General features: G+C 34.8%; 2 protein-coding genes and 1 long non-coding RNA gene across 3 annotated transcripts in view; all 3 read right to left on the bottom strand.

The window, feature by feature from the left end:
* Positions 1-11,964: 11,964 nt before the first annotated feature.
* Positions 11,965-17,705, bottom strand: LOC134852179 (muscle M-line assembly protein unc-89-like). Its single transcript, XM_063868491.1, has 6 exons — positions 17,434-17,705; positions 16,269-16,851; positions 15,828-16,123; positions 15,014-15,376; positions 14,715-14,813; positions 11,965-12,997 (listed from the first exon to the last, which is right to left on the bottom strand). The coding sequence occupies exons 1-6, from the start codon at positions 17,695-17,697 to the stop codon at positions 12,965-12,967; spliced, it is 1,638 nt and encodes a 545-aa protein (XP_063724561.1). The 5' UTR covers positions 17,698-17,705; the 3' UTR covers positions 11,965-12,964.
* A 1,048-nt stretch (positions 17,706-18,753) lies between these two features.
* Positions 18,754-19,672, bottom strand: LOC134852178 (uncharacterized). The gene is made up of 2 exons (XR_010164282.1): positions 19,401-19,672; positions 18,754-19,101 (listed from the first exon to the last, which is right to left on the bottom strand). It is a non-coding gene; the product is annotated as an uncharacterized LOC134852178 (long non-coding RNA).
* A 1,046-nt stretch (positions 19,673-20,718) lies between these two features.
* LOC134852177 (U4/U6.U5 small nuclear ribonucleoprotein 27 kDa protein-like) overlaps positions 20,719-22,043 on the bottom strand; it is a 332,923-nt gene continuing 331,598 nt past the window's right edge. Inside the window, exons 2-4 of the mRNA XM_063868489.1 lie at positions 21,622-21,877; positions 21,411-21,554; positions 20,719-21,066 (exon numbers count right to left, since the gene is read on the bottom strand). Coding sequence (XP_063724559.1) covers positions 20,977-21,066; positions 21,411-21,554; positions 21,622-21,864 — 477 coding nt within the window. The 5' untranslated portion in view covers positions 21,865-21,877 and the 3' untranslated portion in view covers positions 20,719-20,976. The remainder of the gene's footprint in view (positions 21,067-21,410; positions 21,555-21,621; positions 21,878-22,043) is intronic.

Here is a 22,043-nt window from a genome sequence, read left to right as displayed (position 1 = left end):
GTTCTGGAATTCTAATTGGTTAAACTTTAATTGGATTTTTCTAGAATTTAGAAGATTCAGAAAAATCTAGAAGTTATTGTGTAAGGACTTCTTATAAAGTTCGAGGATGGATTCGATAGATTCTAAAAATTAGAAGAATCTATACGTTTTTTGGCGTCAATTGCTCTGGTGGAAGTATTCTACAATTTTTACTGTTCCATAAAAATTAAAATGCAATGACTTCATTTTCTCAGGTGGAATTACTTTTTTATTGCCTAAATAATTCAAGAAACACGTTCTTAGCTCTGTCGAGAATCACGTTAGAAACTCGGATTGGCTTTTTTCAATTAAATTTTCTTATGATAATTGAAAAATTGCTATAAGAATCTTGTCAAAAATAGTTTTTTCTCTAAAAATTTTTCATTATCTAACTTATTTAGAGTTCCAAAAACTCTCTCAAGGAGTTATGCAAAATGCGTAAAACATTTCGAAATCTTTTTTCTATTTGTAAAAATCGTTCTGAATTTTTCACAATTGTGCGAAACTATCTAAAAATTTTTTGGTAAAATGCATGTTTTTTCTTGGTTTTTCCAAAAATTATGGTAAATTTCAACTTAATTTGTTAAATGATTAAACGAAAAACTCAACATTTTTGATGTAAAAAACCTTACGACTTTTTACCCTGAAAACTTCTATATTGATGACTTTCAGCGCTATTTCTGATGCTAATACATTGGTTTTCTATTGTTTCTGATCAGCAAACACGCAAAAATTAGTTTTCTAAAGGATTAAATTTTGAACAAGAATTTCATAAAGACTGATAATTAACTATGGAAGAAAAATAGTAATGATTTATTTTGGCAAGATGCGAAAAGTATTTTTAATTTTTTTCCACAAAATTTGAAAACTGTTTCCTTTTTTTCAACAAAAAAAAGGAAAAGTGTTCCAATTTCTTAAGCAAAAAGCAAAAAAAAATTAAATTTTGTTGACAAAATGCAAAAAGTGTTTCAGTTTTTTTGACAAAATGCAAAAAGTGATTCAATTTTTTTCCTACAAATGCGAAAAAGATTCACTTTTTGTACAAAATGCAAAAAGGGTTTCAACTCTTTCGACAAGATGCAAAAAGTGTTTCACTTTTTTCGACAAAATGCGAAAACTGTTTCAATTTTTCTACAAAGTGTCAAAAGTGTTTGAGCTATTTTGACAAGATGTAACAAATGATCTGGTATTCTTCACTTGTGTAGAAATTTTCTACTGTTTTTCTAAAATGTATGCAAAAATAATCAAGATGTATGCAAAAAATTATTGGAGCACTAAATTAGGTTCTAATTGTTTTTCAATGCTTTACCTGAACCTCTCATATGTTCTAATAATTGAACGAAATTGAAGAAATTAGTTAATCACAAAGAACAAAGTTAATGACGAACATTATTTATTTACAAAAATATTTAATCAAAAAGCTGTCGAGCAGCTGACGACTTCTGGAGGTTCTCAAAAGAACGCAAAGCTGGTCTTGCCTCCATCGCTGGCGGTTGTCTTGGTGATTCGCTGCTTGGAGTTCTTGGCTCAGAGAACCCCTCATCCTCTTCGATGCTTATTGGATTTTCCACAGAACCCTCTTCCCAAGGAAAGAGGAAATCGTCAAATGGTTGAGCCACATATCTAGAGTCAGGAGTTTCGGGGTAGTTCATTCCTACATGCTCAGTCACTTCCTCCAACAGTTGCATTTCTCCAAGTTGGTTCTCTCTCATGGGTACTTGCATCATATGATGTTGGTTGAAGTCTCCTCGTATCATCTCAACCATGTGCCAGACTTGGATTGGTATGTCCATTCGTGCCAGAAAAACTCCAGAAACTGGTTCTCGCACTTGGACTTGTACTAGAACAAGTGAAAATTCTACAGAAAACATATGGTTGCTGTTTTGCACTGAAAACATCATTAAGAGCGAAGAGTTGACAAAAAAAAACAAATTAAAAACACGATTTACCGTTGAGAGGGAGTTAATTGACCGAAGTTAAGTTAAAATTAAAGTATTTAGAGCTGAGAGAGGAGGTAGTTGACGGTGGTTTAGTTGAAAAAAAAAGTGATTTTTAGTTGGGAGTGAGAAGTATTTTAAGCTAGAATGTGTGGGTTTAACCAATCAGAATTACTTTTCCTCTTTTGGATTTTAGTCGTGTCCAATCAGATTCTAGCTTCCTTTTATGGAATTTTTATATAAAAGTCGTGTCCAATCGGAAACAAAGCCCCATTTTAGGCATCGTCGTTACCAATCACAAAGTTTTTTCATTTTTGTTCTAGTTGTCCTATTCAATCAGAGGAACCTTTTGAGGACCTAAATCTTCCAAAGTAAAAACATAAACAAAAGCAATCGCAAAAATAAATGACCAAAATTTGTTTGCCGTAAAAATTGAAATACTGCCGATATAAATAACGAAAGAAGGAAAACAAATAAAAGTAGCATCTCTGCAAGTCTTTTCATCAAGTAAACCGAACTTTTTATATGTAAAATTGCTTGTTTTTGAGTATGTAGTCAAGTTCTTTGATTTTGATGTAGATTTGAGAGGATAACTTAAAGTTGATAATTTTTCAAAGCAAATCTCTGGAAATCTGATTCCAAACCTGATCATGCAAGTTTTTGAGCTTTGAAAATCCTCGAAGAAATAAAGAATAAAGAACTATGCTGGGACGTTTTGACAAGATTGAATATCAGGTTAGGGGATAAAAAGAGTCTTTGATATTTTATCGTACGCCTTTTTTTATTAACTTCAAAATTTCGAAAACAAATAAAATTTCTTTCTTTGTGATGTGTTATTCAGCCGTAAGTTTGAAGCTTTGATGCGCAATATGTGGATCAAAAGTAAACTCTATGATTGAGTAGGTTTCCCTAAACAGACCTTTACTTAGTCAAAAAACTCTTTTTTGGACAACATAATCTATTTCATCAAAAAAAATCAATTGGATTTTTTCTTTTTTCTTGTAAAGTAACTCGAGGAAATTCAAATGATTTTTGATAGACATTTTTCGAATATTGATTAAATTTTTTTAAAAATCTATAAAGAGTTCATTTTTAGAAAACGCTGGCTTCTGATTGGTTGAATTCCAGCAAACAGTGTTACTAAAAGAATACTCAATTCTGATTGGTTGATTTGCCCTAAGCAACAAAACTCAAAATCCTTTTCGTTTTGATTTTCTTTTATGTTAAAAGCAATCGCTCTATACCTTGTATAACTACTTGAATTTATTTTCAAAATTTTTTCAATAATTCAAAGTAAGCATACCCTTTTTAATTTTTTTGGGACATTTTAAATCTCTCACTTTGATATGTACGAATTACTATTTCCTTTTTTATATTAATACTAAAAACTTCTCCCATTTTTTAGATGACGTTGCTGAATAGAAACAATAAGTGCAGTGTGGGGACTGTGGAAGTATGTGTATTCGTCAAAACACAGCTCGACATCGCAAAAACTGTTCTAAAGGAGTTATTTCTTGTCCGGAATTAGGTATTTCTTTTATAATCAATAACTATAACGTGGCCAAGAAACATGCTCCATCAACCTCCAAGCAATCAAAGGTTTGTTCGTTTTGCAAAAAATAGTTTCCGAGCTACTACTTTCTCCAACAACATCGAAGAAAAGAACATGGGGCGAAACAACGGAAACCAAGTGATACGGTGGCAGACTTGAACAAGAATGTGGAGAGGAAGGGGAATATGGAGAGAAACTCAAGGCGGAGTTGAGTGCTTTTCAGCATTTCCTGGTGGACACTGAGATGGAGAATGGGAGACATAAGGTATTTAACTTCCAAATGTCAAAATTAGATACCAAGATTATCAACGAGAAGCTTGAAGAAGTATTCATTAAACTCGATTCCGCTGCAAAAATCAATGTCGCTCCTGGATTTGTTGTTCTTAATGTTAAAAAGGGAGAATATCGCTAACACTATGCACACGAAAATAATGATTTGTTCGAGAAATCGCATTTACTGTGTACGAAAGCGGGTTTGATTACATCCCAGGTAAAGGTTAAGAAGTTTGAAAGATAAACAACCATACAAAAATCATCTATGCCTTTTCCGTGCGTTAACAATGTATTTGCATGGTCATAGTAACCTCGATGCTCATACATCTCAGCTGTTCAAAGAGTTTACATCAAAATCTGGATACGATCCGAAGAACGTTCTTGGAGTTGCCATTGATGATTTACCTCTTTTCGAGGAATTAGTTGATCGCAACATATTCATCTATGATTTTGACATTCAAGAGGGAGAAAGAGGGAGAACATATTGGAAAATTAGCGAGGCGAAGTATTGGAAAAATTGAAAAATTCGTGAAATTGGTGAGATTCAACAACCATATCATTCATACGAATGATATTGATTCCGTCTTCAAGTGTTTTCGATGTCTTAGCTGTGACTTTCTCTTCAACAGTTCAAACAACTTCAACGGACATCTTCTAACTTGTAAAGATCGAGTGCGACACATTTATCCAAAGAATGTATATACACTTCGAGAAACGCTATTTGAAAAGTTGAAGGTTTCATTATCCCAGTTTTGAAAGACAACAAACTATTCAACAAACTAGCAATTTTCGATTTTGAGTCGATATGTGTTCCATCAGATGAACTGAAAACACCTTCCAATTCTGTAAAAATATCCTCGAACCTGATAGATGAACCACTTTTTCTGTAAATCAAGTATCCGCAAAAGCTTATTTTCGATTTTGTAATCAAACTCGAATTTTTGGCTGAGAAAACTAAGCTCGAAATGAGAACTAAATCTCAAGATGTTGAAAGAGTAGTGAATGAGCGGATGTCGGAAATTTTCCAAGAGCTGAATGAAAGATATCGAAATCGTTTAACTGAAAACTTTGAATTTGAAGACGAATGTATAGATGATACAGAGGAAACTGATATGTCAACTCAGTTTTTGAGAATTCAGAAAAATCAGCTGATTGATTTGAAACAAAATCTGGAGAGATATGTTAACATATTACCTGTTTTTGGGTTTAACAGAGGAAGGTATGATCTGATTGAACAAGAGATATCTGATTTCCTACTTAATTAATGCCAAAGAAGCTGAACCAATGGTTATCAGAAAAGCTAACGATTTCATATCCTTCAAGTTTGAAGACATACAATTTCTCGACATCATGAAGTTTTTGGGTGGAGCAACATCTCTAGACTCCTTTCTTAAAGCCTACAAAACAAGTGAGACAGGAGGGTTTTCCCCTTATGACTGGTTTGACAGTGCAAACATGCTCGCGAATGAAGAATTATCTCAACACGAAACTTTTTTCAATAAACTGAGAAACAACAACCTTCTTGATAAAGACACTAAGGGTTATCAGAAGTTGAGGTCAAGTGTTATTGGTGGGCAGCAAGTACTAAAGAAACTTCAAATCAAGTCAGTACTAGCAACTGGATGGTATAATTACAAATATTTACAGCAGCTTTGGCAGAAAGATGGAATGACTACATTTAAAGATTTTTTTGCAGTGGCAAAACAACAAAGATGAACCAATAAAATTTCTACCCATTTTTCAAAAATGATAGAGATTTATGCGAGAAAAATAGAGAGGATATCACGGGTGGAACACCAATTGCGTTTACGCGAAAAGCTGTTGTGGACAAAACTATTATCAGTGACTCATAAACTGTCTGCAAATCAATTGTTGGAATTGATGCCAGCCAGCTCTATCCCAGTTCAATGCAACAAGACGTGCCAACAGGATTGTACACAAGATGGGAGTTTGATTCCGATATGCAAAAAATCAAGGCTAGACATAACCGATCTCGCAATTTTGAGAACATGGTGATGTCTTATTACCAAGAAACAAGACAAGAATGCAGAATTGAGAGCTTCCACAAATTTGGAAATCAAAAGAAAATTGACTGTTTCATTGTAGATTGATATTGTGATCACTGCAAAACAGTCTTTGAAGCGAAAAAGGATACAAATCGAAGAGATGTGGGAATGTGAGTGGTGCCAACACTTCAAAAGGAACGAAAAACTTAAGAATCATATCCGATCCAACTTTCCCTACGAAAAACCTCTCTCTACTGGTTCATTAAAGGAAAAAATAAGAGATGAATTTCTTTTGGCTATATTCAGTGTTACTTAGTTGTTCCAGATGAACTGAAAGCAAAATTTTCTAACATTCCTCCAATTTTTAAAAACACTGAAATTGGAAGAAATGACTTTGGTGAATATATGCAAATTTATGCCATTGAAAATAATCTTCTTAAGCGTCCCCATCGAATGCTAATATCTAGTTTCAAACTAGAAAATGGTTCCATCATTACTCCTCTCTTCAATTTCTCAATGGAACTTGGTTTACAGTGTGCAAAAGTTTACCGCGTTGTACAGTATCTCCCTCGAAAATGCGTCAACAATTTCATCAGTCAGTTGTTGATGCTAGAAGCAAAGGAGATGAGAACCCTTTAAGCGGTGTTGTTACAGAGACTATGAAGCTCTTAGGTAACTCACCATACGGCATACGGTTACGAGATAATGGATAGATCGAGACATACGATCACAAAGTATTCGAATGATGAGAAAACACACAAAGCAATTGATGAACCACACTTCAAACGACTGAACACTGTTCCGAAAGACTTGTACGAGATTGAGTTACTAAAGTCAACCATTGAAGACAAAGAACCCATAATTGTCTGATTTTTCTGCAGTATGCAAAACTGAGAAGCCTTGAGCTTTACTACAATTTTTTCGACAAGTTTTGTGATATAAATAAGTTTGAAGAATTAGAAATGGACACGGGTTTGCTGTTTTTAGCTCTTGCTGAGGAAAATCTGTATGATTGTGTTTGTCTGGAAAAAAAAATTAGTGGGAAAAATTGAGATAAAATGATTGCAGAGATTCATTTAGAGCGGATTCAAAAACAAATTTTTTTCCACGAACATGTTGTAGCGTTCACAAGAAACATAATAAACGAGAGCTGGACTGTTTGAAAAAAAAAGATTAGGAGTACGATGATGCTATGTATCTGTTGCAAGACTTTTTGTTGCTATGACAACAAATCAGACAAGATGAACTTTATCAGCAAAGGATTGAATAAAATAGTTCTAGCGCAATCCGGCGATAGTCTTCTGCAAAAATACAGAAAAGTACTCGACGAAGCAATCAAATTGACTTCAACAAACAGAGGATTTAGAACCATTGATCATACGGTTGCTACACAGGAGCAAACAAAGAAGGGATTGAGTTACTTTTACCCGAAAAGACAAGTTCAGGGCGACGGACTACACACAAAACCTTTGAACTTGTAAATAACTGATAAGGTAATAGCATTCAATTCAGTATTGATTAATTAACTGTAAGCTTGTGGTAGAATGATTATACGAAGCAGTGATTCCCATACTTCATCTTTTGATTTTAACCCTTTTCTCAAAAAACAAGATTTTTTTTCTCGAAATTTCGTTTGGTTCCATTTAAGCTTCAGATAGTTTTCTCATAGTTTCAAACAGATAAAACATTAATCGAAACATCTAAATTGTAGAAGTTAGCTAAAAACGCAAGTATCGGCAAATCGAGCTCCAAAAATTTCGGGCGCCAAATTTTTTTTTTGAAACTTACCATCTGAAACCTTAACATCTTAATACATAGGAAACCTAATTCCTATCTTAATACATAGAAAAATTTATACCCTATCTTAATACATAGCTTGCAGACCGGATGCTCTGTTCCTTATTTTAATACATTGGGGTCTGCGACCAACCCCCCTCACTCTCCCTCACTCATCTACTTCTGACTTCCATACAAAAAAATGCTTATCATACATTTTCATAAATGAAGCCGCTGGAAAACTGCTTATCATACCATTTTTGTAGAACTCCGTCGCTTAAATTTTAACAAAATTTGTTTGGAACAAGTTTCACAACAAAAAAGCAACAAATACAGAAAAGTTTTAAGATTATTCTAGCTTATTCTGTTTTTAACAATGCAATCATGGTCGAAAAATTGCTCATTTTTTCTCATTGAACTGCAAAAAATGAGCAATTATTTGAACTGAATTTCTTATAAAAATAATGTCAGCCGTTTGTTGCTGTGTATCCTCAATTTTTTTAGAGAAAACAAAAATGAACATTGAATGAAATTTTGCAATGAAAAACAACCAAGAAAAAAGTCTTTTTGAAAGACCAACATATGTATAAAAAAATTTTGTTCGAACTTTCGAGGAAAGTGAGGAAAAGAGACGCTCGGGTGGTTGATTTCAAATCAGACCCAGACGGGTGTGCTTACCTTTACGACTATTGTATTTCACCAAGCGTCCGTCTAAGCTGCTCAGTTTATAATTTACATGCCTGGCATTTTATCCCTCACTAAAAATAGTTGTGAATTGAACTGCCGTTACTAATTCCATACACAAGTTAAACTGTAACATTTTAATTTTATTATGATCTATTTAAAAATCAAATTTTTGCCTGTTCTTAATAAGGCTCTTTTCCAGTTTTCCACCCCCTTATAACATTACACACAGAGGCGAAGCAGAACTTCGCAACACTTGTCATGCAAAAAGAGAGAAGTTTAAAAAAAAAATTTGAAAACTTAAGTTTTCATTAAGTTAAAGTTAGTCGAAAAACTATGAAAATTTTTTTAAAACGTATCAGATGAAGTTGATAAACAGCCCTTAAATAATGAAAATCAAATACGTAGCGCAGGGTCGGATTCAGTGGGGGCGAAATCCAGGGATTTTATGCAAGAAAATTTTCTATCATACATTTATATAAATGGATTCTGTGGAAAAATTCTTATCATACCTTTTTCCTAGAAAATATCTGTAAGATGAGTTTTTTCAATCAAACCTTTGTTCAAATATTATCTTAAACTGGTTTAAAACTCAAAAAATACAGTTTAGTGGCAGTTTTGATTAGATTAGTGCAAGTTTGGCATTAAAAAATCCAAACAAAAAAATTTATTCGAACAACAAAAATGTATATGATACGATTTTTACTATACAAAAATTGTAATTGAGATGGAAATTGTTGAGTTTTGTTTCGTTGCAAACTTGCTTTTGTGCTCTAATAAACATTTTATGAAAACAAAATTGCGCACAAAATTTGAAAATGTGTGTCTGTAACGTAGTCCATGTTATTTTTTTGAACAAAATTATAAAATGACAAGAGAGTGTTTTTAGAACATATTTTTTTAAGCTATCAAAAATTTCAAATTGAAATTTTTGTAGCCACATACAAAAAATAACGTTTTTGTGTATCACTGATTGAAAATGTACACAATAACTTACATGGCTAATATAAGCAAATGCTATTTGTATGTGTGGCAAATGTCACTTACTCTGGGCAAAAAATGAAACAATGTTTTTTGCATTTTCATTTTTGAAAAAGTACCTAACATATGTTCCCATGGAAAAAAGAAAATTGCTTATAACACATTTTCTTAGTATCAAAAAAATCGCTTTTGCTTTTTTCACACAGTTTCCGTTCAAAAAATGGCAAAAAATTTAATTCCAGAGTATGATAAAAACAATGCTTGAAGTAAAATTTCATAGATTCGAAAAAAAAACATATTTTCATACATAGTATTTGGGTCTATAAAATTGTATGATACACATTTATTTTCATATGAAAATCTACGATAAACTTTTTTTGTCAATCCGGGCACTGCTTTCATTGGGGCACCTAACTTCTTTTTTCTACGATAATTCAACTGTTTTGGACCATTGAGACACTTTTTGACAAAAAAGAACTAAGAACATCATGACAATGTTTGAAATAGAAGTATGAATAGAAAACAATTTATGTCACTCAACTGCTTTTTAATTTTTACTTGAGTTTGAAGTATTAAGTTTTAATTTGATTTTTATGTTGTTTTTTAAAACTTCCAATTCGAAAGTTTTAGCTTATTTCTTGATAAACTTTAAAAATAATGACCTTTTTGGTGAAAGATTTTAGCTCCATTTTTTGCCAAATAATTTACACCATTTACACCAATAACTTACAAAATTCTGATGAAAAATCTTTTGTTATCTTTACTTTTTGGGTAATTTTAATCAGCACACTACAAAAGTGCTTCGGAAAAGTGTCCGGTTGTGTTTAGCAAAATGGATAATGTTTAATGACAAAACAGAATTTCTATATTATTTTACAGGTTTGCAGACGACTGATTTTCTTGAACTAAAGAAAGTCCCAATTATCGCATTAATTGCAAAAAACCCAATGTATTCAAACTGCTTCTTTTAGCTGTACCGATTCAAGGCAAAACCTCCGCAAAAAGTTTGAATTGTATATCCGTTGCATGCACTTTTAATGTTTTTGAAGCTCGAAAAATTTTGGTTTTTAAACTAGTCAAATTAAGTTAGCAATAATCATAAATGACTGTACTATTATAATTTGAAATTCTTAACTTTATTCTTTTGTATCCATATCAATTTTTATTGAGATGAAAATGCACTTCACAAGTACAAACGAAACAATGAGTTTTAGAAGGCAAAAAACTTAAAAATTTTTTAACACTTCAAGATTTGAACAGCAATCTTTCACAGTTAAACTATAACGTCTTCACTACTGCGACATTGCAAAAATTCAAAATGTTTAGCCATCAGATAATTGGGAATACGTAATTGCTTTTCAATGTGCGGCTAAATTTTACCTTTTACACGTATGAAAAATCCGCGAAAAAAGAACTCAGCGAAAAATTTGGGAAAAAACTCTGCCGAATCTACACTTAGCGAAAGAACCAAAGTCTTTATCGCGCCGTTAGAGCTTCACTTTGTTTAAATCATTTGTTTTTGGGTTGGACAGCGAAGATCCAAGATCGAAAAAATTCCTATGGCAGAATCCCCAATATTACTCTGGTTTTGTCGTCGAAATGGCATACTACTCCTTGAAGTTAATCCAATAATAATCATAATTAACTAATTCAAGGAACAAATATGGCATTGAGGCTGATTGAAATTGAAGAAACTTTCATAATCGACACCCGAAAAATCTACACAATTTTGAAAAGCCAAGTATGTGTTTCTGAAGAGCCAATGCCATGTTTCTGAAAATCCCTTAGTTATCTTACGTTGAAAAAAAATTTACCACAATATTTTATATTAAATGATTTTCTTTTCGCGCCATTGGCCTTTTCGCCATTGGAAAGTCAAGTCCTAAAAAGATATTCTGGAGCGTGAACAACCTTGGATAGCTTTTAATGAAAAAACAAGGATAGCTGTTTGCTGCTTGAATAGCACAGAAAATTCTGACGGCAGTAAATTATTCAAAGAAAGTACAACAAAATTTATATTTAAAGTCGCAAAAAAACAAAGGTTTTTACCTTTTATCCGTTTGTTTTGAACTTTGCATTTTCTATATTAAAAGTTACTGAACTCAGGGACGGATTTAGGGAGGGGGATGCCTTCCTCTCCCTTTGTACTATTTTCCAATATCCATTTTTGGTGATGGATCCTAAAAATTCTTCGGCTCCAATATATACTAATTTTGAGGGGGAAGCGCGCATCGAAAAAACGCGATTATTTTCCGAAAAGTGCCTAAAAACGCCTTTTTGACCTGTTTTTCCAAAATTTTGCCGGCGGCGCACTTAACTTGGCCCAAATAGGGACAAAACAGTGCTTTGGGAGAGGTCGAAAAATCGATTTGGTCGACATAAAAAAAGGTCGACAAATTTGAAAATCCGCCTCCCCTCGAGAAAACCCTAGATCCGCCCCTGACTGAACTAGTTCAAAACTGCAAGACTCAGTAACACTAATAGCCAAATAAATCATCAAACTGCAGTAATATGATACCACAATTGACCCTGTGCTAACTTCTTTCGAGTCAGTAAAAAATCGTGAGGAAAACCGGATCCTACGCCATAGTTCATTCCCCTATTCGATGAAGTTCAGAGCAAAAATTAAAACAAAATCAAACAACCAACATAAGTGATCGTTCATTTACCTTGAGAAATGAGTGCGAGCAAAGTTAGAAACTTTTCAGTTTTCAGACAATTAGTTTCACTTAAAAACTTTCAAAATTAAAACATGAATTAAAGTTTAATACGAATAAGAACTACTGCATTTATAAAACATAGTCGAATACACTTTTGTTATGTGAACAGGGTGAAAACTTAGAAAACAAAACAGATGTCATTTACAATACACAGCACTAGAAACTAGAACTTTGAATATAAAAAGAAACAGTCTCCTGTAGTTAAGATGTTAGATTTGGATTCAAAGTAGGACTTGGAAACTTCCCAAGAAGAATTTAATAGACACAATAACGACCAAAGGCTGAATAATTAATTATGTCGTACGCAAAGTAAGTATTCACTTCTCAAAAGACATAAATTTTGAAATGACCATGCGCTCATGAAATAAAAAATAAATCTGCTATTTATTTTCTTTTACATCTATTAGTCCTATCGATGCAACAGACTTGAGTCAAATCTAATGATCACATGGCCAAGAGAGGTCAAAACTACAATAAACAGATTAGAAAACTTGAATCGACTAATTTAAATATTTCACAGGCTCAAAAGTTTTTGACACTTAAAGAGCTGTTTAAAGTAACATAGCTTCAATCTGAACGAAGATTTTTTAAAAAATAAGCCAAGAATAAAAACTCAAATTCTACGAACTGTAGACCAAATAAAATATGCTATTGGTTAAAACAAAATGAACTTACCAGACTATCATTGGACAAATAGAACATTTGAAATCAGAATAACAATTTGCAGCAAAACTCTCAATTTTACGCTACATAACTTCGAAAATTGAACTTTGAAGGCTTAGGCAATCAAAATTGAGAACTTTTACAGACGAGCAGTGGAAAATTATAACAGTAAATAGATTAAGCCATAAGTTGATTAGAATGCCTTGGGCATTTCAATAAAACAAGATTTAAACAACAATTTCAGGGGACGACAAAAAACCTACGACGACATACGAATCACAGAGTTAGTTCAAAACTATCCAAGTTCATGGAACAGCTCTTTTGTTATATGACAGCATTTCTTTCTCTTTTGATTCAGGTGCGCTTCGTTTTCTTTCCTTGGGGAGCCTGAAACATTAAATGTGTGAGAACAGGTAAAAGTAACAAGTAAGCTGGAAAAAAAAACATTCACAATTTTCATGGTTTTGAGTTAAAAAAATCGTTGAAGCTCTTAGAAATTCGAACAAAAAATTCTGAATATTTCGAAATCGTTTATTACACATTTTTCACAGAGGCAAAGCTTCGCTTCGCACGTACTAGCGAGCTCACGACAAAAAGCATCTCTATAAAGTGGAATAAGAAAAATTAGAAATAAGCCGCGAATTAGTGAAAACTCGGATACGTCTCGGATTCCATCACCAACGTAGAGATTATGAGTCTAACTCGCTAACCACTAAGCCACGGGCGCTTAATTATTCAAAACACAAGCCACAAATACAGCAGAGAACAGATGCAATGAAATTTCCAGTGCCACAGATCGTCATTATAGCAAAAAAGCCACCAAACAAGTGAACACTTTTATTTGCGAGTTAGGTTAGAAAAAAGGTTCGTACTAAAACACTATGCTGCTTTCAAGTGTAAGCAAAGGAAATCAACAAACAAGTGTAAAATCAAAATTAAAACCGCGAAAAATCAAACTTGAGCGTGACAAATTTTGAGAATTTCCTGAAATAAAAAACAAAAAAAAACATCACGACCTATAAGAGTGATGAAAATTCGAAAAAAATATGCCTACAAAAATTTCATGTTTGTAATGGATGCTGTTCATAAACAGCCTTAAAAAGCATTCTGAAAGAATTACCGAGCGGCAACAAAGGCTACAAAAGCCGACCTCTGTTGGCTCGAAAACAAGTCATGAAAAAACGTTGAGCTGTAAAATTTTTACGACCCATCCGTACTAAAACACAAAAAGCATAGCAATTCATTTTTCCCTCGAAACTACGTAATATAAATGACTAAGCCAATATAACATAAGCCGAAATCGTTAAATCGAAAAAAAAACGGTTGGAATGAAACCCATGTTTTGGAAAAAAAGCCCTTAAAAGCATACCAGGTAATATAAAAAACATAAAATAAAGCGACAGAAACTAGGAAGGACAAATACCACGAAGTTCTGCCTGAATTGAATTTCACCTGATTACTACCTAACCTCAACGATGGTAACTATATTAAAAATTTCAGGAAATTGAGCATGTCAGCAGTCGTGAAAATTACCATTCCTACAAAAACTGAGTTCTGTTTACAAAGTTGTTTACGGGAAAAATCTAGTACCCGGTGTTTGCAAACCCTTGCTGATCGCAAGAGCAATAAAACTAAACCCAATTGGGATATGATAATGAAAGATAATTTCTTCACACCGCTGAAAAAATGTAAATTTAAGTCCCTTCTCGAAACTAGAAATCACTGAAGTTTTTATCATTTGAATTTTAGCAATTGGAGATCGTAGTTTAAAAGACTGTGAGCAATTGAATTTTCCTTAAAAAATCAACACGACCTTTTTGAGCGTCTAAATTACGTTGATATGTAATTTTTGATAGCCCAGACTATTTGCACATCAGTATTGGACAGCGTAATTCGCCTTCCATGCAAGAAAAGAATTTAAACTGAACCTAGAAAATTAAAGATCAACCCAACCGCAAAAGAATAAATTTGAGCGAAAACAATTCCTAAAACATTTTTTCGGAAAAAAAATGTAAAAACCACTCGAATTAAACAACTGTCGATCATTTACACTTAGATTTTGCCGGTCAACCCTGAAAATGAGTGAAATGAAGTCGGTCCCTACCTCTTCTTCGTCCAGAGCAGCCACTCGTGCACTTCTCCTGGTGCCCTGAGCCCTCGGGGGAGGAGGTGGCTTGGCCTCTCGCTTCTTCGCAGCAGGCGCCTTAAACGAAAAAAAAAACAAATTAAGGGGACACTAATTTGAAAGTTTCAAAATTGGAAGCTAGCACTATCAATGCAGTACATCCGCGGACAAAATCATTTACAAAGTGGCTTTTAAGGGTATAAGATTTACAATTTTACCCTTCAAGTAATTGGAAGAAAAACGAGCAGTTGAATTGAAATTAAACATGTTCAAGTTACCTTCTTAGTTTCGGCTTTATTAGGCCGCCCTCTCTTCGACTGCGCAGGTGGCGTCTTCTCTAAGCTAGTTGTCGTCTCTTCCACATCGTCTCCATCTTCATCGTCCTCAGCCGGTTCTACTTTCTTGGGTGGGGCTCCTCTCTTAGACTTGGACTTCGCTTGTTTCGGAGTTGGGGGTGACTTTGTTTTAGGGGAAGATGTGGTTGTCGTTTCTTGAGTAGTTTCCTCCTTATCTTCTTCTTTTTCTTCTTCCTTGTCGTCTTCAGTTGGCTTTTTGGGAGATGCCGCCGTTTTCTTTGGGGGTGATTTCGATTTAGGTGTCTCTGCTTTCGTTTTAGAGGGTGGAGGAGATTTGGAGGATTTCTAGAAAACATTACAAATGACAATGGATACGACAGAAGAGATGCGCCTCAAAATTGTAACCAATTTTATTCCATAAATCAGAGAGCTGATTTTATTTGGCATATAGATTGAGGTGAACTCAATATAGAAACAATAAAAATTCAGTCTCATAAGTGTTATTGAACGCACAGAGAAACACCAAAAACGTTTTTTTAACATTCAATTTTCAAAGGAGAGAAATATGCCCTCCAAAATAAAATAAAAGTATTTGGAAACAGGAACCAATTCCTAAGCGCTCATTTTTCAAAGAACTCAACCAAAAACTTTCGAACTCGGATATTCGATCAAACCGTATAATTGAACTAAAATACTTCACCCCAAAAGATAGTGAATTGGCGAAAAGTACCTTTTGACGACGTCCCAAGTTCGTTTATAATTAACATTAACTTGGCAACTAATATATCGTAAGTACCTTTTGTGGAGTGACCGGGGCGGGCGAGAAGTCGGTGGGTTTCACTACCGTTCTCTGCCTCTGGGGTCTCCCTGATGTGTTCTGAGGGGGCGAAGGGACTGCTGCTTTAGTCTCCTTCTTCTTGGTCGGTTTGGGCGACGACTTCTTTATTGCTACTTCCTCTTTCGCCTCTTGGTCCGCTGCTGCTTCCTCTGACGTCTCAACTGTGTCATCATCAGCTGACGTCACTTCTCCATCTGTCTTCTCTGTAGTAATCTCTTCAGACACGTTCTCTGCAGTTTCGACAGTAGCTTCACCTTAAATCAAAGTTGAACGAACTGAATTAACAGTGTCTAAATATAACTGCAACTCTGAAAGGCTCTGCATGATGAAAATTACCTTATGATGCCAGAAACTTTAAAATGTTGTCATTATAGAGCCTTGGACAATCTTTTCACTAACCTGACTCCCCGCATAACACCGCCTCTGCTGGTTCAATTTCTTTCTCTTCAACCTCTTTTTCTTCATCGGTGACTTTATTTTCTTCAACATTGTCGGCCTCATCAGGAGCAAAATCCTCATTCTCTTCTATTTCAACTTCGTCAATTTTCTGCTCATTATCGTCTTCAATTTGTTCAGCTTCCTTTTCCTCTTCTTCAATCAATTCAGCAGTCTGTTCATCACTCACAAGTTCCTCGTCTTCTTCGGGTGCTTTTTCAACCATAGATACCTGGCCGACATTCTCCTCTTCAGCTAATGACTCCTCTCGTTCTATTTCCTTTTCAACAGGGGGATCTTCGTCGCAGATTTCATTGACTACCGGCTCCTCTGACTCATCAATTGCCTCAACATTTGACACCATCGGAACATCTCCTTGGTCGTCAACACAGGGTTCACTGATATTAGTTTCTGGATGGATGTGAGTAGGCGCGGGGGCCTCTGTTGAATCATCGACTTCCTGTTTATACTTCAGTACAGATGCTTCATTGTAGAATGCTTTCACAGGAGCTACTTCCCTGTCATCGATAACTTCTTGCACGTCGCCCTTAAAAAGAAATAACTCAAACAGCTGATCAAGCTTTCCTTTTCGCCAAATTTCGTAAATGATCCATGAATTAACAAGAAAACGCTCATTTAAAATTTAAAAAACATACCCAACTGACAGTTGGAAACAATAATGAACGCAAGGAAACAATAAAAACTGACTTGTTTATGAAAAAAATCAAATTTCGAATTAAAGCTCTTTGAATTTCAAGAACAGTTTATGCTTGAGACTTCTTTTGATAAAATTAAACCAACTTGAGAAAACTGAATCAATAGGTAAATCTTTAATTCAGGTGGGAAATCTGGACATTCGAATCTAGAAATCAATCAGGTTTTTCGCGACCTTTAAACTTCTGCTGTTCTAAATTGGAGCTTGCCTCTTTTAACAATGGAAATTAACTGAACTTAAAAAGAAATCAAAAGCCAACCGTAAAGAAAATCAAAATTGAGCGTGAACAAGTTTGAAGATTTTGTTCATGAAAAAATCACCAAGACCTACATAAGAGTCTTCGCTACGTTCATTACTCGTAATAGCTACGATAGAATATGCTTCTTAAAATTACAATTAGCTGTGACAACTTACATCGTCCATGACAAGAGGGGCTTGCCCGTTTTGAGGAGTTGGTGTGACCACTTGAGAAGGTAGTCCAACCATTGCACTCGCGTGTGTTCCATTCGTTGTCATCGTGGGTGCAAAGGGCGGATTAGACATAATTGGTTGAAATGGTGGCGGAGGATTATTGACCTGCTGTGGAAAAGGCGGTAATGAGTTGAAGCCTTGAATATTTTGCATATTTGGCTGGAAACCTCCGTTATTTTGGTTTTGCTGAAACTGAAAGCTATCCATTTTGATCTGAAACTTTGATGCAATGAGACTCAATTCAGGTAATAATTTAATTGTTCCGACCATGTCACTTAAATTACGGAGTGGAAAAATGGAAAAGCTACTTTTTCGCCCCATTTTTAGCTACCTCAAAGAAAATTCGCAAGTCGCAAAGAAAACTCGCAAGTCAGATCTTTAGAAAACCTTATTGGTCGTCATTCAGATTCCCAAAAAATCAATGTCGAGAAAATTGGGCCTAAAGTTTTTCCGTTTTTCAGACTTATTGAAACGAAGTTTACAATTGAAACGATAATAATCACTTGAAAATGAACTCTCAAATGAACTCTCCTGAGATATACACTTTGGTTAAGCTGTTATATTGTCTCTCTAAACGAACTCCAGCGCCCTGTACAGGATTAACACAGAGGCGAAGCTTCGCTCGCAAACACTTGCGAGAACACGACCAAAAAGCAGCTCTATCAAGTTATATATAAAAAAGTATAATTAAGCCTCCAATCAGCAAAATCTCGGCTACGTGTAGGATTCGAATCTGTGACCTACTGCAATCAAGAGATTTTGAGTCTCCAGCACTATCCTCTCAGCCACTCAAGCTTAACAACCGACAAACACTAGTCACGAATAAAGCAGCTACATATGCTAACAAATTGCCAATGCGATTCACCGCCAAATACATATAGACTCAATTTTGTGATTAATTATTTGGAATATAACAAGCTGAAGGCATCCATACTAACTTTGCATGTAACAAATCGCAAAACATAAAGCCACATTATGTATAAATTATGCATTTCAAAAAATTACAAGAAAAGTTGAGTTTTTATTATTCTGATGTTGTTTGAAACAAATAGTTTTTTTTTTCGTTTCTTTTGATGAATTAAAAATGCATCAATTGTGTTAATTTAGTCGCAAATGTCAAAATACATGCTATCAAAAAGCTGTAAAAGTGCCCCACTATAATAGTGCCGCACCAATATTTGCGACTTAGCTTGGAAAAAAAGAGGGTTCGCACTAAAACACTATCTTCGCAAGTGTAATAACAGGAATTTAGTTTAAAAGAAATTATTTAAAAAATTGTCCTTCAATCAATGTGGTCGGACCATTCTGTGCAACTTTCATAGCAACCGGATATCATTGTTGTTTTTATAAACAATTCGATTTTTAGAAAAATAAAATTGCACATAACAAATCACTGATACTAAAAACTTTCAGCTGATAAACTAGCTTCAAGAGATATAACTTCTTCGAAAAACAACGTCTTCCATCTGCATATCGTCTCCATTCCTTGTTTTCCAACGTCGTTAAGAAAATGACGAGAGTTCAAGCAACAAAATCCAACGGCCGATTAAAGCCACCTTTGCGGTTCATGTACTGTCGATAGTTTCTTTTCGTCGCAATTGCAGCGGCACTCTAAAAAGCAATGGAACCCACGCTTATTTGGATTTTTGGTCCACTCACCAATTTTGGTGGCAACGACTTGAAATTTTGGAAAAAGTTCAGAAAAAATCAGGTACAGCAATTTACCTTTTGAAGGTGATGCCTAGTGATACTTTGTATTTTGGAGAGTAATTTGCACAAAAAACAAGTTTGAAGATTTTGTTCATGAAAAAATCACCAAGACCTACATAAGAGTCTTCGCTACGTTCATTACTCGTAATAGCTACGATAGAATATGCTTCTTAAAATTACAATTAGCTGTGACAACTTACATCGTCCATGACAAGAGGGGCTTGCCCGTTTTGAGGAGTTGGTGTGACCACTTGAGAAGGTAGTCCAACCATTGCACTCGCGTGTGTTCCATTCGTTGTCATCGTGGGTGCAAAGGGCGGATTAGACATAATTGGTTGAAATGGTGGCGGAGGATTATTGACCTGCTGTGGAAAAGGCGGTAATGAGTTGAAGCCTTGAATATTTTGCATATTTGGCTGGAAACCTCCGTTATTTTGGTTTTGCTGAAACTGAAAGCTATCCATTTTGATCTGAAACTTTGATGCAATGAGACTCAATTCAGGTAATAATTTAATTGTTCCGACCATGTCACTTAAATTACGGAGTGGAAAAAAGGAAAAGCTACTTTTTCGCCCCATTTTTAGCTACCTCAAAGAAAATTCGCAAGTCGCAAAGAAAACTCGCAAGTCAGGTCTTTAGAAAACCTTATTGGTCGTCATTCAGATTCCCAAAAAATCAATGTCGAGAAAATTGGGCCTAAAGTTTTTCCGTTTTTCAGACTTATTGAAACGAAGTTTACAATTGAAACGATAATAATCACTTGAAAATGAACTCTCAAATGAACTCTCCTGAGATATACACTTTGGTTAAGCTGTTATATTGTCTCTCTAAACGAACTCCAGCGCCCTGTACAGGATTAACACAGAGGCGAAGCTTCGCTCGCAAACACTTGCGAGAACACGACCAAAAAGCAGCTCTATCAAGTTATATATAAAAAAGTATAATTAAGCCTCCAATCAGCAAAATCTCGGCTACGTGTAGGATTCGAATCTGTGACCTACTGCAATCAAGAGATTTTGAGTCTCCAGCACTATCCCCTCAGCCACTCAAGCTTAACAACCGACAAACACTAGTCACGAATAAAGCAGCTACATATGCTAACAAATTGCCAATGCGATTCACCGCCAAATACATATAGACTCAATTTTGTGATTAATAATTTGGAATATAACAAGCTGGAGGCATCCATACTAACTTTGCATGTAACAAATCGCAAAACATAAAGCCACATTATGTATAAATTATGCATTTCAAAAAATTACAAGAAAAGTTGAGTTTTTATTATTCTGATGTTGTTTGAAACAAATAGTTTTTTTTCGTTTCTTTTGATGAATTAAAAATGCATCAATTGTGTTAATTTAGTCGCAAATGTCAAAATACATGCTATCAAAAAGCTGTAAAAGTGCCCCACTATAATAGTGCCGCACCAATATTTGCGACTTAGCTTGGAAAAAAAGAGGGTTCGCACTAAAACACTATCTTCGCAAGTGTAATAACAGGAATTTAGTTTAAAAGAAATTATTTAAAAAATTGTCCTTCAATCAATGTGGTCGGACCATTCTGTGCAACTTTCATAGCAACAGGATATCATTGTTGTTTTTATAAACAATTCGATTTTTAGAAAAATAAAATTGCACATAACAAATCACTGATACTAAAAACTTTCAGTTGATAAACTAGCTTCAAGAGATATAACTTCTTCGAAAAACAACGTCTTCCATCTGCATATCGTCTCCATTCCTTGTTTTCCAACGTCGTTAAGAAAATGACGAGAGTTCAAGCAACAAAATCCAACGGCCGATTGAAGCCACCTTTGCGGTTCATGTACTGTCGATAGTTTCTTTTCGTCGCAATTGCAGCGGCACTCTAAAAAGCAATGGAACCCACGCTTATTTGGATTTTTGGTCCACTCACCAATTTTGGTGGCAACGAATTGAAATTTTGGAAAAAGTTCAGAAAAAAATCAGGTACAGCAATTTACCTTTTGAAGGTGATGCCTAGTGATACTTTGTATTTTGGAGAGTAATTTGCACAAAAAACAAGTTTTATGACCAGCGCGAGATCGCCTGAAAAAAAATTGGAAAAACCTTAGAAATTTTTGTCAAAGTAACTGTGATCAGAACCAGCGACTACTCTAAATACATCCTGAAATTTTCTCACAACTGTCAGAATCAATTTTCATGAATTAAATGTGTAGTCTGAAATGGTACCTGGTTATCTGCTTCTTCTGTTTGAGCATTTTTTGTCGTATCAAACGCACAGAAACCCATTGTTTTCATCATTTCTTTGTCTGCTTCAGACAACTCGTCCACAGCAACGACATTTTTGCTAACTTTGTGGTTAGAAACCAATTCCTAGAAATTATTACTATTATTTCATATCAATAATCGGAATTTTAAAATGTCATGGAAAAAACCTTACAATTGGAGCAGATAAGTTTCGTTTTTCCAACTCACTTTGCAAATCCGGTCCTCTGAACGCTTCTTTTCTTGCTGGCCGGTTGGGTGCATTTGGTGACTTCGATCTCCTTCGAGGAGAACGACTTCGATCCCTTTGTCCACGGTCATGCCGGTCTCGGTTTGATCGGTCACTGCGGTGATCAGGCGACTTCGAACGATGACGGTGCCTATTTCTGGCAGGAGATCGTGACCTCGAGCGAGGCATTTTTCTGAAAACTGGAGTTCCAATGTTTGAAATATTTTCCACGATTTATTACAAATCGACAGCAATCTTTAACAGAAACAAAGCTGGTCATTTCGCCAATTGCGATACAAAAAATGGTTCTAACACATTATACCCCCAGCCTTTCAATACAATAAGTATTATACCCCCAGCTTTTTAAT

The sequence above is a fragment of the Symsagittifera roscoffensis genome, chromosome 7 (genome assembly GCF_963678635.1).
Source record: "Symsagittifera roscoffensis chromosome 7, txSymRosc1.1, whole genome shotgun sequence".
NCBI classification, from domain to species: Eukaryota; Metazoa; Xenacoelomorpha; order Acoela; family Convolutidae; genus Symsagittifera; species Symsagittifera roscoffensis.
The sequence above is the reverse complement of the archived record's forward strand: the minus strand, read 5'-3'. Positions and strand labels throughout refer to the sequence as shown.

What these genes read in the sequence shown, in the direction of transcription:
- LOC134852179 (XM_063868491.1), bottom strand. Translation starts at nt 17,697, where the DNA reads ATGGATAGCTTTCAGTTTCAGCAAAACCAAAATAACGGAGGTTTCCAG. An exon ending in CCCCGGTCACTCCACAAAAG is followed by an intron (nt 15,377 to 15,827) that starts GTACTTACGATA and finishes AATGTTTTCTAG; the next exon opens with AAATCCTCCAAATCTCCTCC. An exon ending in CTGCTCTGGACGAAGAAGAG is followed by an intron (nt 12,998 to 14,714) that starts GTAGGGACCGAC and finishes TTAATGTTTCAG; the next exon opens with GCTCCCCAAGGAAAGAAAAC.